Source organism: Erpetoichthys calabaricus, chromosome 13 (genome assembly GCF_900747795.2).
Source record: "Erpetoichthys calabaricus chromosome 13, fErpCal1.3, whole genome shotgun sequence".
Taxonomy (NCBI): Eukaryota; Metazoa; Chordata; class Cladistia; order Polypteriformes; family Polypteridae; genus Erpetoichthys; species Erpetoichthys calabaricus.
Genome location: NC_041406.2, coordinates 60,254,743 through 60,275,637, shown reverse-complemented (window position 1 = coordinate 60,275,637; position 20,895 = coordinate 60,254,743). Strand labels below are relative to the sequence as shown.

Here is a 20,895-nt window from a genome sequence, read left to right as displayed (position 1 = left end):
ATCAATTATTTTGTTTTTCAGAGTGTTTGGAGGAGCCCATAGCTGCTGATTGTTGGGACAAGGTTTAAGGAGTCAGAGAATTTATACAGCTTTGCAGTTTGCATCACCTGGAGTTTCCTAACGATGATTGTGAACAAGCCATAGCCCTAATAAACTAATTAGGTTGTGAGACCTTGGTAAACATTATCTAAGACATCAGATGTCTTGGGGTGCCCAAATGTTTGCATGGTGCTCCTTTTTGCACTGTACAATTATAGAAAACAAAAACAATACTCTAATCTTGCAGAAAATGCTGAAAAGAAATATGTCATCTTTAACTTTATGCCTTTTGTTGATAAGTTTATCTTCTGCTCACTTAACTATTCATAGTAACAGACATTTTAAGCAAGGGTGCCCAAACTTTTGCATGCCACTGTATAGCGTGATTTGTATGAAAGGCTTTATCAGATGACTAGACATCAGTGCAAGGCGTATTCAGGGTTAGCTTCTGTGAAAATAAATTAAGGGTTTGCTTTCTACTGTATATAAATATAATTGTGCAGTCATCTGATGTTTACTCATGCCTGGGTGCTTTCAGCGTTTTTCTTCGTCATATCTTTAAATTGTTTCTAAATATTGCACTGGTTTCAAAGAAGTAATTTCTGCAAGCAAATTGCTACAGGTAATGTCTTTAACAGCCCATCACTGAACTATAGATAATTAGTCTGTTAAGGGTATTTTTTTCCCCTAATTTAATATGTTCAGAGGCTGCTTTGTTCATGTTTGTCAGTCTTTGGAAATGCTATGTCTGCAAATACATTATGAGTTAAGAGGATAATAACTGTAAGGCACTCATAAATACAGTTGAGAGGTTTGTTTACAAGATCAGAATATAAATAAGTAAAACATCATGTCTCATGTCCATTACTAAACTTGTGTTTATCATGTTTTAAATCACAAAGACAATAGTGCCAAGAGTGATAAAATTTTGTAATTGTTATATTGCAGTACAATTTTTGCATGTATAGTGGAAGTTATTGACAGTGTATTTTAGTTGTCAATTCCACTACAAAGTTTATTGATAACCTGGGCTCTTGAGAATGTGTAAGTTTGTTAGAGATTATGTTTTTTAGGGTTGATTCATTATTGTAGTCCACCATAACCCTGAATTGAAATTCAGTACTTTTTGAGGTTACTGTAGGCTCTTTTAGCCAAAAAACGATTCAGTGGATATGCATCAAGATACGCTGCAGGAGTTCCTTCATACCTATGGCAATATGCATTTATAATGCCACATTGTGACTGCTATCTTACCATTAGTCAATTCAGAAGATTTTTTTTTGTAACTATTATGTGTTATTTGTTATATTATTTATATATTTCTAAATTTCTCCATGGGACAAGTGAAGCATTATCTATGTATCTGACCTGCACTTTGTAATTCCCAGAACTTATCCCAGCCATGCCATCTCAATGAGTACAGCTGCTGGGAATGGTAAATGACCATTGTAGCAATCACTCAGAACACAAAAGATGTCCATGCTAAGGAATCAGTAGACAGTTAATGGTTACTTTTTGTGCTATCATTTTGCCTTTTCCAACTCTGTGGTCCTGGGTACTTATCAAAAACTGCAGGGTGGCTAAGTAAAAGGCGAACATTCTATACATAACATTTTAATTTGAATTATTTGTGCGTGTATGTGTTGAAGGTGGTTTCATGCATGTATGTGGGTGTATATGTAAAAAATAGAACAGAATTAAAGCAAATAAATAAATATAAAACTAATACACGAAATCAGGTCATAAATCAAACTTTCAAAAAATATTTACAAATATATATTTTTTTGATTCAAAACCAAGTTTACATGTTTTTGAAATTGAAGGTGTGATGATGAATGTTGTTAGTGCATATGCCCTGCAAGCGATGGATGAGAAAGAAGACTTCTGGAGTGAGCTGGATGAACTGGTGGAGAGTTTACCGAAGGGAGAGGGAGTAGTGATTGGAGCAGATTTCAGTGGACATGTTGGTGAAGGGAACAGAGGAAATGAGGAGGTGATGGGTAACTTTGGTGTCAAGGAGAAGAATGCACAAGGTCAGATGGTAGTGGATTATGCGAAAAGGATGGGCATGGCTGTGGTGAATACATATTTTAAGAAGAGGGAGGAACATAGGGTGACGTACAAGAGTGGAGTAAGATGCACACTGGTAGATTATATCCTATGACAGGGTGCCTAGAGAGGAGTTGTGGTATTGTATGAGGAAGTCGGGAGTGGTAGAGAAGTATGTAAGAGTTGTACAGGATATGTAAAAGGGAAGTGTGACAGTGATGTCTGCTGTAGGAGTGACAGATGCGTTCAAGGTGGAGGTGGGATTACATCAGGGATTGGCTCTGAGCCTTTTCTTATTTGACAGATGAGATTAGACAGGATTTTCCTTGGAATATGATGTTTGCTGATGACATTGTGATCTGTAGCGAGAGTAGTGAGCAGGTTGAGGAGACCTTGGAAAGGTGGAAATATGCTCTAGAGAGGAGAGGAATGAAGGTCAGTAGGAACAAGACAGAATACATGTGTGTGAATAAGAGGGAGATCAGAGGAGTGGTGAGGATGTAGGGAGTAGAATTGGCAAAGTTGGATGAGTTTAAATACCGGGGATTAATAGTAAAGAGTAAGAGGGAGTGTGGAAGAGAGGTGAAGAAGAGAGTGCAGGCAGGATGCAATGGGTGGAGAAGAGTGTCATGAGTGATTTGTGAAAGACGGGTACCAGCAAGAGTGAAAGGGAAGGTCTACAGGACAGTAGTGAGACAAGCTGTGTTATATGGGTAGGAGATGGTGGCACTGACCAAAAAATGGGAGACCAAGCTGGAAGTGCAGAGATGTTAAGATTTACATTGGTTGTGATAAGGATGGACAGGATTAGAAATGAGTACATTAGAGGGTCTGATCAGGTTGGATGGTTTGGAGACAAAGTAAGAGAGGCGAGATTGCCTTGGTTTGGACATGAACAGAGGAGAGATGCTGGATATATTGGGAAAAGGATGCTAAGGATGGAACTGCCAGGTAAGAGGAAAAGAGGAAAGCCGAAGAGGAGGTTTATGGATGTGGTGAGAGAAGACATGCAGATGATGGTTGTAATGTAGCAAGATGGAGAGAACAGGAAGATATGGAAAAAGATGATCTATTGTGGTGACCCCTAATGGGAGCAGACGAAAGAAGAAGAGGAGTGTGTTTACATGTTTCTTAGGAAAAAATAAACCCCTTTAGCCACAGATGGTGGTGCATCTCATCTTTTGTAATTTCATCTGGATTAAAAGAGGTTCCTGAACATTAGCATTCAAAAAGCCATTGTTCAACCTATAATACAGTACCTTGTTTTATGTTAGTGGTATAATTTTTTTACCATTTTGGTACTTACATGACATAGTAAGTTACTCCCTTACATGATGTACTTCAGTTTTTGCTTTCTATATTGTGAGAGTAGAAATAGTGTGTGGACAGTTTTTACTTGTTTGTGTAAGAACAGTGATGGCAACCATGTTGATTAGCTAGCTATAGATACTCTGATACAAATGGTTTTATTTGAATTAAAGTTGAATGCCTGGATTCATTTTGGTTTTAAAAGTGTTGCAGAAAAGAGCATATAATGTAAAATAAGGAATTTTTAAGCACTGTCACATAAACATCAAGTACCCTAACACACTACAAGATAAGGCTGTCATATTCTTGTTTGAGCTTTCTTTATATTTTATGGTGTATTATAGTTTAAATATTCAAAATGTTGTGGTCATTTTCATTTGTCTATGCTGAACTTCATGATCTTCAAGACATACTGTGCAATATTGAGAGATTTTTCAAACAACCAACATATCTTTGAATAACACTTCCAAGAACCGCCTTTTCTTATTTTATAGTTACGGCAGATAGTTGTACTATCATCAGTGTAGTGGATGCTACAAACCTCATTTCAAGTAGAAGAGTAAGCTACCATGACTGTCTCCCCTCTAGCTGAAATGTCAGCTTGAATGCTAAGGTAAATTTTATTGTAGGATGATTTTTGCACAGAACCACACCTTTCATGCTATGTGCCTTTATGACATATTTTCATAATTGGACATTATTAAATTCATTTAAAATAGGCCTCTGGTTAAGTCTCTCTACTTATTTGTTTCATCTGTAGGCCTAATGCATGTAGTGCGTGTTTGTTGTTTGTCCATGCATATTTAAATCTGGCCTAAGCTGCAGTAAAGCTGTTCAGGCAACAGGAAGAAAAAGGGTGCAGAGCATCACATGATTATTTTTGTCCTGTTAGTTAAATACCATGAATCTTTCATTTATATTTAAGAACCAGAGTTTCAATGGACTTTGATTTTTTTGGCATCTGTTTCATAACTTGCCAGTTGGATAGATGTTTAACAAATTATTCATTGTTAAAACAACATGTTAATGTTCTAGCGAAATGTACATCATCTGGTAAAATACATACACTGTATATATCCAACATTCAAATATCTTCAAAGGAATATACTGTATATTTTAATATGAAACATTCCTTACCCTATTGATGCTTAACATCATTACTTTAAACAGTGTACAAATGTTTGTGCTGTATATATGAGTTTTCTAGTCTTACTGGGTGCATTGCTGAGATAAAATATACTTAACACTCAATTAATAAACTTTTTTGTTGCAGTTAAATATTTATTTCTAGTAGCAATGTAAATCCAAAATGTTGGGGGCTAGGTTGAAGTTTAAAATCTTCTTCTCAATACAGACATTCAGCAAATTACAGGATAAGCCTGTCTCAGTTTGTATTGTCTATGCAATCACTTAAGTCTGGTGTTGAGGCTCATAGGCTGTAACACACAGAATACGAAGGTAGTTTTACAAGAGATGAGAATGAAGGACGGCACAATGCTGACGTTTACTACGAAGGGTTTTTTTCTCAAATCTCTGAGTGGGTATTGACCACTACTTAGACAGAACATCAACGAAGCAACCACCAGTTGGCATACAGTACATTGCTGTCTGGATGGGATGCCAAAGGACATCTGTCTTAGCCTGGGAAGCAGAACAGGAACTAGAGGTATTTTGTCTGCCAGACCCCAAGTAGTCAGGGTAGAAAAACACTTCTCCATCTCTATTATCCTGAACATTAGCACCCTGAGGGGTTTGTTTTTGGTCCCTTGCTGTATTCAATATACACGATTGTGTAGCCAGGTACAACTCAAATACCATTGCAAACTTTGCAGACGATACAGCTGTTTCCTCATTAGTAGCAACAATGAGTAGCCCTCCCTAGACAAAGTGGCTGGCCTGTCACTTTGGTAGTCAGAAAACAGTCAGTATATCAACGTCCACAAAGAGCTCATAGTGAATTTCAGCAAGGAGTACAAGAAGTGAACAACGTCGCGTCTATCTGCTGATTAACGTACTGTAGTGGAGAGAGAGCTGAATGTTTCAGATACTTGGGAATTAACATCAGGAGTGATTTAACATGCACTCACACACATTCTGATCAATAAGACAAGGCAACACCTTTATCATCCCAGAAAACTGAAGAAATTCAGAGTGTGAAAAAGAGCCCTGAAGTCCATCCGTCATGTGGCTCTTGAAAGCATACCATCAGGATGCATCACTGTCTGGTATAGAAATGGACCAAAAAAGACCATACATCGCTGCAGAGTCGTTCGCTGGAAGACTGGAAAAATTATGTAATGGACAAAAAAACATAGTGAAACATCTTACACCTAATTAGGTTATTTGGCAACAGGTCAGTAACATGCATTCCAGGGAGGCAGCGTTTCTCACAAATAAAGATGGGAAGGGGTTCACCACTCTGTGAAAGGCTGTACAGGCAAATACAGATGTAAACACATTTAAAGGTATCTCTCCACGAAAAAAGAACCCAAAATTGTCTCTGAAATAACATGAAACTGACAAATGTAATTGGTACCCATCATTTTTCGGTATTTAACAAAAATTGGACTTTGCTATAGGGTTTTTGATTCAATGGAATATTTCGGAGAATAACACAAATGAAATTGGCATAGACAAAAATGATGGAACTCTTAACCTAGTATTTTCACAACCTTTAGAGGCAATCGCTGCAAACAAACAATTCCTGTAGTTTTCAATGATACTTCTACACCTGTCAACAGGAAGTTTTTCCCACTCTTCCTGAGCAAACTATGTCAAGTTTGAAGGGTATCTTCTCCAGACTGCATGTTTCAGTTCTTTCCATAGATGTTCAATAGGATTCAATCAGGGCTTATAGAAGGCCACTTCAGAATATTCCTATGTTTTCACTGTTAGCCATTCCAGGGTGCATTTAGCTATGTGTTTTGTGTCATTATCCTGATGGAGGATCAATGACTTGCACCTAAGACAGAGCATTCTGATACTGGGCACTAGGCAGTATGTTTCGGTCCAGAATTTCTTGATAGTTTTGGAGTTTCCTTGTTTCATACACAGACTCAAAGCACATGGTGCCAGACACAGCAAAGATTTATTTTTTTTTGTCTGTGGATATAGAGCTGATGTGACTTGCCAAAAAAACTCCTGTTTTGTCTCATCTGTCCAAAGTACATTCTCCTAGAAGCATTATGGCTTGTCAATATGCATTTTAATGAATTCCAGTCTGGCTTTTTTATCTTGTTCTTTCACTGAGCCTACTGTCACTCAAAAAATGACGGATGTGATCAGACACTGATGGACCTTGACTTTGGAATTCAGCTTGCATCTCTTTGGTAGTTGTCCTTGGCTTTTTGTTTATCATTCTCATTATCCTTCTTCCCATTCTGGGCTTCTTTTGTAGACACGTCCAGGGAGGTTGGGTACAGTCCCATGAACTTCTTAATATTTGCAACTGTTGTCACAGGAACATCAAGTTGCTTGGAGATGGTCTTGCAGCCTTTGATCGTCTATAATTTTCTTTTTGATTTCCTCAAGATGACTCTCTCCTTTGCTTTCTCTGGTCCATATTTGTGTGGGACACACAATAATACCAAACAGCAGAGTGACTACTTTTTTCCTTTTAAATGGTTTGAAGGACTGGTTGCATGATTGGAGACATGTGTGATACTAATTAAAGAAAACGGCTAGTTTGAAAAAAAATCACTGTAATCCAATTAACAATCTTTTCTATGGGTACTAATGAATGTGTCCAGGCCATTTTAAAAGAATATTTAGAGCAATATTTACATTTTTCACACTTGCTATACTTGATGACACATCAAAAGGCATGCAGGTATACATGGAACAATTGCTTTTCATTTGAATCACTTTTCAGGAAGCATACAGCACTTTTTCAGTGACCTTTAAGGGTACCAACAACTGTATCCACATCTGCAGAGCAACAATCTCATATATATTTCTCTTCTGGTTCGTCCTGCTTCCACTTCAAAACCGGTCCCGCCCACACACAGCCGACACGGCATTTTTTGATTCCTATTCGTCCTCTTCCAAACCCTTCCCCATGCTGCCTGCGGTTCCTCTTCAAAACCGGTCCCGCCCACACGCAGCCGACACGGCATTTCTCGATTCCTATTCGTCCTCTTCCATGTCATGCACTATACTGGCCTGCTGAGCGTAATACATCCAACAAGTACTCGAGGTGCTGCCACAACGGTAGCTTTACCACCTTTGCGGGAGCCACCTGTGTCTTGAAAAAGATTCAGTGAATCCAGGGAAATCTCTGTACACAAGGGACAAGCTGAAAACCAATATTGGATCGCTAGGATTCTCAGTCAGCACTGTATTAAAATGACTTAATTCTCTTTTGAAATCACTGCATGGGCCCAGGAACATATTGGAAAACCACTGTCTGTGAACACAGTTCATAACTGCATCCACAAATGCAAGTTAAATCTCTACCATGCAAAGAAGAAATCATATATAAACATGATCCAGAAACACTGCTGCCTTCTCTGGTCCTGAACTCATTTAAGGTGGACTGAGGCAAAGTGGAAAACTGTTCTGTGGTTCTACAAATTAAAATTTGAAATTCTTTTTCGAAATCATAGACACCATATCCTCCAGGTTAAAGAAGACGGGAACCATTTGGCTTGTTATCAGCGCATAGTTCAAAAGCCAGCATCCTTGATGCATTAGTGTACATGGCATGAATACTGTAGTCTCCTCACTTCCTAAACATTTACAGAGTGTTGCTAAAAGAAGAGCTGATGCAACACAATGGTAAACATGCCCATGTCCCAACTTTTTTGAAATGTGTTACCAGTATCAAATTCAAAATGAGCATACATTTTTTCAAAAATCAATAACATTTCTCAGTTTCAAACTCTAGTATGTTGCTTTTATACTATTTTCAGTTAAATATAGGATTTACAGAATGTACATATCATCTCTGTTTTTGTTTACATTTTACATAGCGTCCCAGCTTTTTTGAAAGCAGGGTTGTGTTTATTTTTAATGTATACTTTTAAATAAAATTTTATACTACAGGCTGCTCACCAAGTTGTCTTTCATGATATACTCCTGTGTGTATACATGTGACAAATAAAGGAAATCGTAAACTTAATTTTAACTCGCCTGACAGAGATGGAGAGCAGGTGAGAGAAGGAGGTAGATGATAGACAGGTTATAAACTATTATGTATTGTATAGTCATGCCCCTGAATGGCTTAATGTCTCATGTTTTTCCTTTTCTGTGTAATCCACTGGTCTTGTACTGTACCTCTTTTTGTTGCTGATTTTTTGCCATCTGTTTAACAGCACATCAAACGGTCATAAGAAGAAGAATAGCATTTATTTATATAGCAAGTTTTCTTACAAACTGTAGCTCAAAGTAATTTACAAAATGAAATAAAAGGAAGTTAATATAAAACATAAACAAGGTTAGGCAATACTATTATACAGTATGTAACAAAGAAAAAGGTAAGGTTGAATCAGGAGGACAGAAAAAAAAAAACTTCAGTTAGACTGGAGAAGAAAAAAAAAAACAAAATCTGCAGGGCTTCCAAGGTCAAAAGACTTGGCCAAAAGACCACTCAGCCCTCACTGAGCATTCTGCCTAGTATAGATGTTCTAAAGCAGTCCTTATGGTTTTGAGGATTCACATGGAAGCAGTAGATGGTGGTGGTCATGTGGACATCTGAGACACCCACCATTCAATCCATAAATACAGGGTGCAGCATGTTACTTTGATCAGGTGGTGGTGGCGCAGATCATCACCACAGAAGAACTGGAAAAAAAGAAGTAATACCGTTACCATAACACATATCTTTTATATCCATTTTCAAGATCAATAGATGTTTCCTTATAAATTGTGCAGATAGAATACAGTTCAGTGGTATTTGGAAACACAAAATGAAGATGAAACAATATAAATATCAATATGAAAACTCACTGTAATGCCTAGATAATGTTACTATTCTATATATGATCATGGAGACATGTACTGTTGCTTGAAATTTATTTTGCTCATCTGGTTATCAATGCATATCCACTATATGTTTGCAAACAGTGTGGGGCTATTTCTACCAGTCCCCTCACCCACCAAACTCAACACAAGAACATACAAGTAAGGATATAATAAAGCAAGATGTGCATTAGCTTCTCATAATAAAACTCATCTTAGCAGTTAAAGCCAAATAAATTTATGCTGTATGCAAAAAAGTTAGAACATTTGTAGAACGGCAAGAATTAACAGCTCAGTTGCAGGTGAACAGTACACATAAACATTTGGACTGACAGTAAATATAAAATAAAGTACTTTGTTAAGATGCAGATGTTGTAAGCGACTAATGTAGTAATGGCATAGGTTTAAGTGCAGTTGATCTGAATTAGCATCCTGTTGAGCAGATGTCTAACCACATTTTAAAACAGTGCATTTTATAAATTGCTTAAACAAGGACAGTGCCACGCACCGTTGGAGGTTTCTATGGGTGTTTTAAAATAACTTTGTATTCACCTTTTCAGATGTGGTTTGAAAGGTTAATGAAATACAAGGTGAGTCAAAATTATTGGTCAAAAAAAATTTGAATGGCGGAAACAATTTATTCACAAAACATACTTCATATGCTTCAGTATGCTGCTGCTGGAGTATGTGAATTTCCCCTTGGGGATTAATAAAAGTATGTATGTATGTATCTATCTATGTTATGTGCAAGATGATTTACAGGAAATATCTCAATCTGTTCACCATCATGTTCAACACATGTACCATATGTGACACATAAATTGTCCATAAAAATTGTATATACGTATATACATAGCAGTACCATTAGTGTTAACATAATTTTGACTCACCCTGTGGGCTGTGTTTTTGCTACTAAGTAGCAGGAAGTTATGCTCTGATTCTGAAAGGGAAGCTGTTCATTACATGTCTTTATTAGACTGATGTCATTTTTCATCTAGCTTCCCCCTTATAAGCACTGTTATACTGCTACATCCTCGCCTCTTTAATGTGAGCTAGGGCCTAACATGTGGTCTCCAGCCAGAAATACAGCAGGAATGCTTGTTGTCTGATTATGCAGCGGAACTCAGGTACAAATATGTTTCACTCTTGACTGATGATGTGATCTTTGCAGTAGCATGGAATAATACAGGATAGTGCTAGTTAAGCAGTTATTTTTGGATGAGAATGTGGGAAGAAAAGCATTTATATATTTCCCACCAATCTATTGATATTGCTACACACAATTATTCTTTGTCTGAACAAGTGTAAGAGCACAACTTTGGTTCTACAGATACACATAAACATAATACCTCAGGATCCTCATGTGTCTGTAGCACCCTCCACAAGTTACCTGTTGGTACCAAGTCTTCTGGATCAGTAAGGTACATACGGTTTAAGGAGGATTGAAAAACTGTACAAGGACAAAGAGTTGGTCCACTACCAGAACAGAATCTTAACCTTTCCTTCTGGACCTGAGTTTTACCTAGGGGCAGTCTACATTACAGTACAGGGGGTCCTCGGGTTACGACATAGTTCCGTTCCTACAACAGTGATGTAACCCGAATTTTGGTGTAAGTCGAAATTTTGGTTACCTATCCAAAAACATTTGCAAAATCATAATCTAGAACATAAAAACACAACTAAGCCACAGAAAAAGGACATATACTGTACTGTACACTGTATTGTAGTAACAGAAAAATGAGTGTAAAAAAATCCTTACCTTTATTCCTTCTCACGTCTCAATTTTTTTTAAGTTTTTATGGGAGTGAGCATTGTAAACTCGAAACGTATGTCGAGACGTTGTAACCCGAGGACCTCTTGTACTTTGGTATGAAATTCCTCAGGGAGATTGGGGAGCACTTCCTGTTGTCCCCTTTTAAAAAAAATTTAGTTTGTTTTGAAGCACTATCCCTGCTTTACATGCAACATTGAACAGGTAACACGCTAACCAAAACACAACCACAATATCTGGTAGTATCTCATTTACCCCAGCAGTTTTGCCACAACTAAGTTTTTTTTTTATTCAGTACTGTGATGCAGGCCACATAAATAGCTCCAGTTCCATCCATTGCTTCTGTCAATGTGTTCAGGATGGGGGCATGTGCACAGGATTTGTGAACTTTCCAGAGTTTTCTTTCCATGCTTTGATTATATGTGCAGATGCAGTCAGTCTTTCCACACTCTTGCTGAGAACAGCCTTTGCAACACTTGAATTTCTTACTGACAATTTTATTTTTGATTGTTGTTAACTTTTCACTTTTGAAGCAAGTCCTCAGATGCTTTGTTTGTACATTTTAAGTTGTCATTTTATAGAGTTGTGACATTAATTCAGTTCACTTTAATGTATTTTTATTCAGTGTACTTCAATTTAAGATCCCAGCTAACTATTAAGTATCATATGCATATAAATATTGCTAATAATACTGGCCTAGACAACTTTGTATTGGTTTATGTTAATAAATAAATTTGTTTATCCAGCAAATCTAGTGAGAAGTCAAGAAAAATGACACGTTTTATTGGCTAACTAAAAAGATGCATCTTGCCTGAAGAAGGGGCCTGAGTTGCCTCGAAAGCTTGCATATTGTAATCTATCTAGTTAGCCAATGAAAGGTGTCATTTTGCTTGACTTCTAACTGCATTCATAATGGCTAACACGGTACAACACCCTAGTACTACCAGCAAATCTAGAAATATTATCTGCCACTGTAAAACACTCACAAACTTTGTACAAAATGCATTAAACAAAACAAAGTACCTTCTTACTCAGTAACGTTGTTCAGTGAAAACAAGCACTGAATTTTGAAATTGATGTGAACTTTTCATCAGTAATTTAATCGTCTGACAGCTAAGTGAACTGCCTTGTAGCTACTTAGCATCAACATTTTTGAAGTCTTGTTTATCCAGATGTTTCCTGTGCCTATATTAAAAAAGGAGAAAACAATATTTTAGAATAAAAATAACAGTTGTGTGGTGACAAGAAATGATGAAACAAAATGAAAATGTATTAACTGTTTTGCACAGATCAAGCCTTTAAGTCCAGGAATCTGGAGTTATGGGATCTCTTGTGACCCATTTAAAAAATATGATTGTTTTAAAAGACTCTTTGTTTCTAAAAAAAAATGCCACATGTGTTAGTCTTTAAACATTAATGTCTTATTTGGTAATTTAAGATTGTCAGTGTCATTAGTGTTAATTACATGTATTCAATCAACGGTTTGCTTTGACAGTCATAGGTATTCAATTATTTATATATTTTAGGAAAGTCATGATTATCAGTGTAATCCACATTTAACCATCCTAGTATTGCAGCAGTCACGGATTGCATCAAAAGTACATGCGTATTTTAGGTAAATAACAATGTATTAATAGAAAGACTTGTATACTGGGTTGTACCATGAAAGCATATAAAATACATACACTGCTGACCAGACCTGCTCTTCCTCTACAGTCTTGATTATGCTTGGTGTTATTAGAATTGTAAATACACATAATTATAGCCTTTAAATCCTTTTTGTTTATTATGAATTTAGGCATTTCATTTGTTATAAAAGACTTACATAGTGTAATTACTGTAATTGTTGGAATGATTAAGAAAAATAATTAAACTACTAAAATGCTCACTGTATATTTACATATACATTTATTTATCATTATTTAGTATTAATTTCATCTGCCTTACTTAGCAAGTATTGCTATTTGTTGAAAGTTTTATTTGTATATTTTTCTCCCTATTGTTATACCATTACAAAAATACAAAATTATCTTGTTTGTGGTGGAAATAATTGAAACAGGTGCTCCCACCTCACAAATTGTGTATTCTGGGTTAAAATCACATGCTTGGTAAATTGTACATGTGAAGTTTCTACATTTTATGTCTGCAAGGACTTTTCATAGATACTTCTGTTTTCCTCCCATATCTCGAAAGATACTTGTGTTAGTTAACAATTCTAAATTGGCCCTGTGTGGGTATGTTTGAGTGGGGCCTGTGATAGTTGCCTGCCGAGGGTTGGATCCTTGCTGCTGGGATAGGCTAGAGTCCACCCAGGATCCTGAACTGGATTAAGTGGGTTTGATGATGAAACCTAGCTTCATAAAGCGGCTTATATAACTGTAAGTACAAAACAACAGGAAATTGATCACATTTTGATTTTGTGCTTGACTTGATTTGATCTGCTTATATACTGTAGGTGTTTGTTTACAAGTCTAGGATGCCACATATTAAGGGGATTAGACTACATGGTTAAAATGTGAGATTTCTTCATTACATAAAGCCCATTGTACTACTGAGAAATATAATTAGGAAATATTTGTTAAAAAATAAAATCATGAGCTTGAGAAGTCTTTAAAACATTAAGAAGAAGTTTAAGTTATATATAATAGGGTAATACCTTTTTACTTCACTTGATCAAGAAGTTAAGTGTTGATCAAGTGAAGTCAGTGGTACAGACACTCTTCACTTTTTAAGCTTTTCTCATGGGTCTGTTTGCTTAAAGGTCACTGACTTGCGCGAAGTCTAACTTATACTCCCTGGCAGGCATTTCGATGTCTTGCATAAGGATTATTATGGTACACAGCTGTTAAGTCTGCAGACTCCTAGCTTACATTCAAATTCTGTACTCAAGCAAAACACAAGCCAGCATTATGATGTGTTTAGAACTTCATTATGCCTATCTATCGGTCTGTCTTTCTGTCTTACAACTAGCTTAATACAAAAGCCAGTAAATGTAGTAGGCCAGGCGAGGAACTCTTTCAGCTGCCGTACACCATCTCTGTTTTCTGATATGCTTTTTTGTTCACCTTTGTTGAATTAGGCTGTCCTGTATGACCTATTTACCACTGGTTGTTTCTGCCCACTTCATGTCAAACTTTACCAGAAACTTAACCACAGAGACACTTCTGACTATTAATTTTTTTTAGTTGTTGGCTCACTGAAAATTTACAAAGCCCCAGTCTTTAAAACTTACATCTTTACACATGCCCAATTTGTCTTTGAATTGCATGAAAGTTCTGTATTTTATTTGTTACACACATAAATTACACACAGTTTAACCTCCTTGGTGTTAACCCCAAGCATGTCTCGGGTTTAGAGTTCTGTGCAAAAATGGACATTCCCTTGTTGGACTTGTGGTGATCTGCTTTATAGCATTAAGCCCGAAACATTTTCAGAACAGTATTCTGCTGCCATCTAGTGCATTAAATAACATTATGCTGCAAAAAAAAAAAAAAGAATATTTCTATGCTTTCTGCTTGTTTATCTAACTCTATGGTAATTTATCAATATGCCTGAGAACGGTGGATCTTTCAATAAGAAACACTATGGCAAATGAGAAGCCATCAAACCAGATTTTAGATCAAACTAAAACTGAATCATGGCTCAGATTAAGAGATAGTGCCAATAATGTTTGTTGGTCATCAGACGTTGACACGGTCAGTGAAACCGACACCTGTTCAGCAGATTCTAACCTGCAAGTTTCAGTGATGTTAGTGTTTGGTGCTGACAATCCTGCACCTCCTCATATTGTTTTTTGTCTGCCTGTCGTTTAAAGAGTTAAAAAAAAAAAAAATTTAAGTATAATTTTTATCTAATTTTGTTTTTCTTTGCATGTAATTACTTCTTTGACATCTTGTAAGGCACTTTAAGCTGCATCATTTGTATGAAAAGTTACTATAGAAATAAATGTTACTGAAATTGTACAAACTATGTTAATTACATCTGGCGACCATCAAAAATATGCAGAAGGTATAAATGTTAATGAAACTGTTATGGGTATATGATAAGGCTGTCGTAGATAAAGTATGCCACATCCAAACGGGTAAGATTCAGTATTAAGTTCTACATGCTGTCTGAAGCAAGCTCTGACTACATCTGTAACTTGATGCTTTATACCTGTAGAGGGACCAAGTGGGGTGGCAAGTACAGTCAATACATCATCTGTGCTTTCACTGCCAGACTCTTTGCTCAGCCAAGGTTACTGTATAACGATGATCAGTTTCTGTATCTCAGCTGAACTGCTGTAGATTTTACTTTAAAGCAAAACTGACGTATGCAGCACTGTACGATCAAACCGCTGTCATGTGCCTGGTGACTCCTGTTGCGTGAATGTGTTAAGCTGCAGCATGGTGTAGTAGCAGCATGACTAAAAAAGGAAAATGATTGACATTAATTTGAAGGACAAGAAAGAAGTCTGCCTCCTAAACACTGTTCATAATACAGCAAATGGCAATGTCTGAAATGTGGAAATAACTACGCCTTGCACTGTGGTAGGCTATAATAACACAATAGGTGGTGTCGATCGTCTGGGTCTGTCAATGACATTCTACCCTTTTATGTGCAAGCAACTGAAAAAATATTACAAAAAAGTCTTCTGACATCTGCTCAAACAGATGTGCTGGTGCCTGTTTCAAAATATATCATGTGAGGCATGAATACTACTTCTGCATCAGTACAGCAGTAGACCAAGGCATACCTGTCCTACTGAAATTATGTTGACGTATTGGTATTTACATGTTTCCGTTACACATAATAACATTTTCTGTTGTAAAAAAAAATCAATGTTTTTGGCTCATTTTTCCAGTGGAAAATATAATGCTAAACCTGATAAAGCAGATTTTTCAAACCAAAAACTGAGAAACGTTTGATTGTGATCCTTTTACTGTCCTCTTCTTTTGTAATTAAATTATCCTAAAATATTTACTCCCTTGGCAGGCAGGTAGGCTTTCTACTGATAGCTCCCAATGGAAGCATGCATATTGAAAAACAGTAAAGGTCTAAAGACTGAGCCCTGTGGGACACCATATTTAACTTCTGAATAAAATGATGGAGTACTGTCAGCACATTTCTCTACATATTGAAATTGATTTGGTAAATATGAATTAAACCATACAAAGACTGTCTGAGAGCCCAACATAATTTTCTAATCTGTTTTATAAAACTGACTGATTAGTTCTGTCAAAATTTGATCTTAACTCAAGCAGTATAATAACCGTGGAATTTCATTCATCAGAAGATAATAGAATGCCTTTTACATTACAGGTTAGTGTCATTTCTGTACTGTGACCGGTGTGAAAAACAGACTGGAATTTCTTAAATAAATGATTATGTGCAAGGTGTGACTGAAGCAGTGTGGGCAACTACATTTTCAAATATTTTAGGAAGAAAAAGTAAATTTGAAATAAGTAAAATAATTGGTAGGTGCATGTAGATCTAGTTCTGATTTTTTTTCACTAAAAGTTGTGAAAACTGTACCATTTAGTATATTAAGAACTGTGCCAGTCAGTAATGAACTATTAATAATACTTAAAGTAGGTTCTGCCAGAACAGCCATTCAGCTTTTCGCTAATTTTCTTGGAACAGGGTCAAAAGGACAGGTAGTAGGTTTCATTTTAGAAACTGAAGTGACAAATGTCTGATCAACTATGTAAGATGCCTTGAAAACAAAGCCTGTATTTTACAGGAATTATAAAAATGTATGACATTTCTAAATGAGCTATTAGTTGGATGATGTTTTCTGTATATAGACAATCTTAACGTTAAGTCGTAACAACAGATATGTCACAAGGCGATTTGTTGAGAAGTCTGGTTTGAAAAGTCTGGGGGGTGGGGGGAAGTAAAAAAAAAAGCATCTTCAAATGTTTGCACGTGAGAACCTGAATGAAATTTACCTGATAATCGCATGGGTGACTTATTCTTGTGTAATTCATATTATGATGTTGGAGTCGGCTTTTCACAGCATTATAGTATTAAAGAAGTATTTAAAAGCAACGCTGAAATCCCAACCTACTCCCCATTTTAAATAATCCCCCAACATTTTTTGGTTAGTATCACCCTTTTGTCAAAAACATAGCTCAGGCCCTGCATACACCCACACACCCAGTGTTACGGTATCTTGCCTTAAATACATTGCTGTCACTGACTAAGTATTCAATAATGGGCAGATGTATTATTGTCTTCATTAAAATCATAAAATTTACATTTGTGAAAAATGTGTATATCCTAGTAACATAAAAAATAATTAAGGTCAATCCAAATAAAAGTTCTGCTTGTATTATTTTCAAGAAGCATTTATTTTCCTTTTGCTGCTGTTTTTCAGAAATAGAAAAAATAATACATGGCAAAAAACAGGATATATTGTTATAGAATACCACTGTACAAAGCTGATTAAGTTCGGTCTGGTTTAGATGTTCTGAAATTAGTTCTGATAAGTATATTTAGTTCATGTACAATGATTTTAAATGGTGTAAAAAGGTTAAGCAGAATGACAGCATAAAATGTTTTCTAAATTTTAAACTTAAGACTCATTTGTTTTATTTATTTATTTTTCCATAGCCAGAAGCTGTCAACAATGACCAGCGTAAACAGACTACAGAAGGCGCACCGCTCTCATCAGATCTCCTTGCTGATATACCTTTCACATTGGCACCACATGTCTTAGTACTGCAGACAAGCTTTCCTGATCTTCCACATGCACTTCTCTTACAAGATATGAATGAAAATCTGGCTAAATATGAATATGACTTTTCTCTAGAAAACACTGTTCTTTATGATTCTTCGCAGTTCTAAGTTTTTCTTTCTACATTATTATTGTGTCTAGTTAACCAGCACAAAAATATTAAGTGATGATTCAAAAGGATTTTAACATAAAGTGTTCTGCTTCATCAACATGCTGTTAACAAATAAAGTATTCTTGTAAATTAGATCAAGTGTCAGGAGCTCCATTGTTCATTAAGTTATATTTTCCTTTTTTACATATTCAGAAGCTGACCTGATGTCAGATTATTTTTTTTTGCATGCCCTCATCAACCTTTAAAAGAGTATTTCATTTTATGAAACAAATTAATCCTTATGCCACTCTGAGGATGAAAAACCACTGTAAATCAGCTTTGTAGGCCATTCCCACTGTGCTTGGTGCTGAAAGATTATTTATTCTGTATTTATTTTTTGGAAAGCAAAATAATATAAACAGAATTAATTTACCCAAATTTACTGTGGCGTTTTACATGTTTTTGTACAAATAGTGCTCAGTCCAGGTCTACTTCCTTGCCTTGTGCCTCATGTTGCCTGATTGGCCATGTGACCCTTAAATGTATTATGCGGGTTAGAAGAACAGATGGATAGATATTTGAATACAAAGGGAAACCAAAGACGCTGATAAAGTCTGTGTGCATTTGTGTGTACAGGTATGTTTGCTGTATATATGTGTAACATTTATACATAATTATATCACTAAACATGATGTACTGTATATGTACAGTATTTTCACATTCATACAAATTGGAAGACTGAAATCTGACACTGAATCGACAACTGAAATATAGCGTTTATACATTTTCTAACTTCAAATATTCAGAAATATGTTACATTTGTGTTACATAGTTACATTTTTCTGATAAAATGTGGTTCTTTTATTCTCATTTGCTTTTAAATTTTCAGTTAGACAACACAAAATCTCTTTGCTAATTGTTTTAATTCCTTCTGTTTGGACATTTGTAGGTTAGTGTGCCAATACCCTCAAATCTGTGGCATCAGAATATTTACTTAATATCTGTATAGCTGTATGATGAACATATGTGTTAGTAGAAATATAACACAACTTACTGCAACTGCAGTCTGCTGACAATGTGGATAAGGATTTAGTGAAAATTAAGGGTTCATAGTGACAATGAATACTGGAGCTGTCAAGATAACAGACATACTGTATCAAAGTTTTCAGAAGATACTATCACAAGATTAATAAATTAGGTTATCTGTATTGAAAGCAGAATCAATGTCTTTAGAAACAACCGACAGTTGTGGATCATGCATTTGACATGGACAGTGGTTCAGTTGGGGGGTGAATATAATGCTCTTTGAAGGAAAAAAAAAGACATAAAAGATTTTTCAATTTTGTGGTTGGTCCCTTTAACATGTTCAGGTTGTCTCAGTACTCTTTTACATTATTTCCATCGTTGCAATAAAACGGTCTTTTGACAGTTTTAAGCTTAAGACAGTAAGCTTTGCATTTATTTTTTTAATAAAGCACTTTAGCACTGGGAAAATACAGTGTTAAATATCTCTCTAAGTATTTCCTGATTTTCTTTCATAATTTTAAACGAGTTATTGACTTAAACACTTGAGTTTTTGAAAAGGGGTTTAATGGTTTGGTATCTGCTCATCCAAAACTGTAAAATGTTCCTAGAATTTAAATTGTTATACTTACTGTATACATTTATTGAATATGATGAAGGAAGTTGGTGGACAGTAAAAAGTCACTGAGTAATTGATTGTAAATGTTGTATGCAAAAGACTATATAAATACTAAAGGTAGTTCTTGATGCAGTAGAATTATGTTTACATTGTGACACCTTTTTATTCTGCAGGACAATGATTATTCAAAATTAAATTTGTGTGTTTATTGAAATTAGTGTTTACCATAAAGTAAAAATTGTTTCATTGTTTTCATGGTTGTATTTTGAGCATATCATCTTTATTGAGCAATTTTAATTTTGTTCAGGTTTGGATCATACTGAAACTTTGATTTCCAGCAATAAAACAAAATATCTGTTAAAAGACGGGTATGTGTTAATTTACCAAGTATTTTATATTGTCTGCCGGCAATACTACCTTACATGTATGAAAGTAAAGTAGAATGGCAATATAAACAAAACCTGCTTGATGTAGCATAACAAATTGGGACTGTCTCTGGATAAATAAAAAGTGTGATTCTGTAATGTTGCTGTGTTTTGTTTTGTTTTTTTCTCCATAAAAAAGCTGGGACCTCTAGTTTGACTGGAAACTCCAGACTGTTGGAAATCGATTTTGGAAAGAGTAAAAGTCCCTAATAATTTCCTTTACAAGGCTAAGTAGGTTTAAACATGTAAATGTGAGCACTCTGCATAGGACAGAAATGAGAACTGTGAACCAGGCATAAACTCAAGGTAAGTGAATTACATAAATGTTTTTTACGAAGGTTTTATGCACCAGGTCTGTATATTCCTGAGCCTTTGTATTATATATATTATATACATACATATATATATATATATATATATATATATATATATATATATATATATATATATATATATATATATATATATATATATATACACAAACATATAGGGTGAACAGGTTCAGAAAGAAAATAAATAAAAATGTCTTTGTGCAAGCAGGAACATTTTTCTGTTTTTTAAATAACCCCCACAATTACATTAAAAATAATTTATAAATAACCAATGGCACATGCTAGAACAAACATGTAGAAAATATGAAAAAACACCTGGAATAATGATGTTAATTTACCTACTATAGTGCAGCATTCTTAGCAAAATAATGTGAATATCTTGCCAAATGTGTCATTATAGTAATATTTTAGCACAAACTCTGCTACCTATCTAAGACAGGTTGAAGTCTTAAGTAATCGCCATAGACCTGAGTGTTAATGTTTGCAGTGCACAATGTAATGCATATGTCTCTGTTATATGCCATTTGGTATGGGATTCGTAGAAGCATCTTAATACATAATT

General features: G+C 35.5%; 1 protein-coding gene across 2 annotated transcripts in view; it reads left to right on the top strand.

Moving 5' to 3' along the window:
- Positions 1 to 20,100, top strand: part of umad1 (UBAP1-MVB12-associated (UMA) domain containing 1) — a 43,119-nt gene extending 23,019 nt beyond the window's left edge. For both annotated transcript variants that reach the window (XM_028817043.2, XM_028817042.2), the window contains one exon: positions 17,720 to 20,100. In XM_028817043.2, the coding sequence (XP_028672876.1) occupies positions 17,720 to 17,953 (234 nt within the window). In that variant the 3' untranslated portion in view covers positions 17,954 to 20,100. The remainder of the gene's footprint in view (positions 1 to 17,719) is intronic.
- Positions 20,101 to 20,895: the final 795 nt, after the last annotated feature.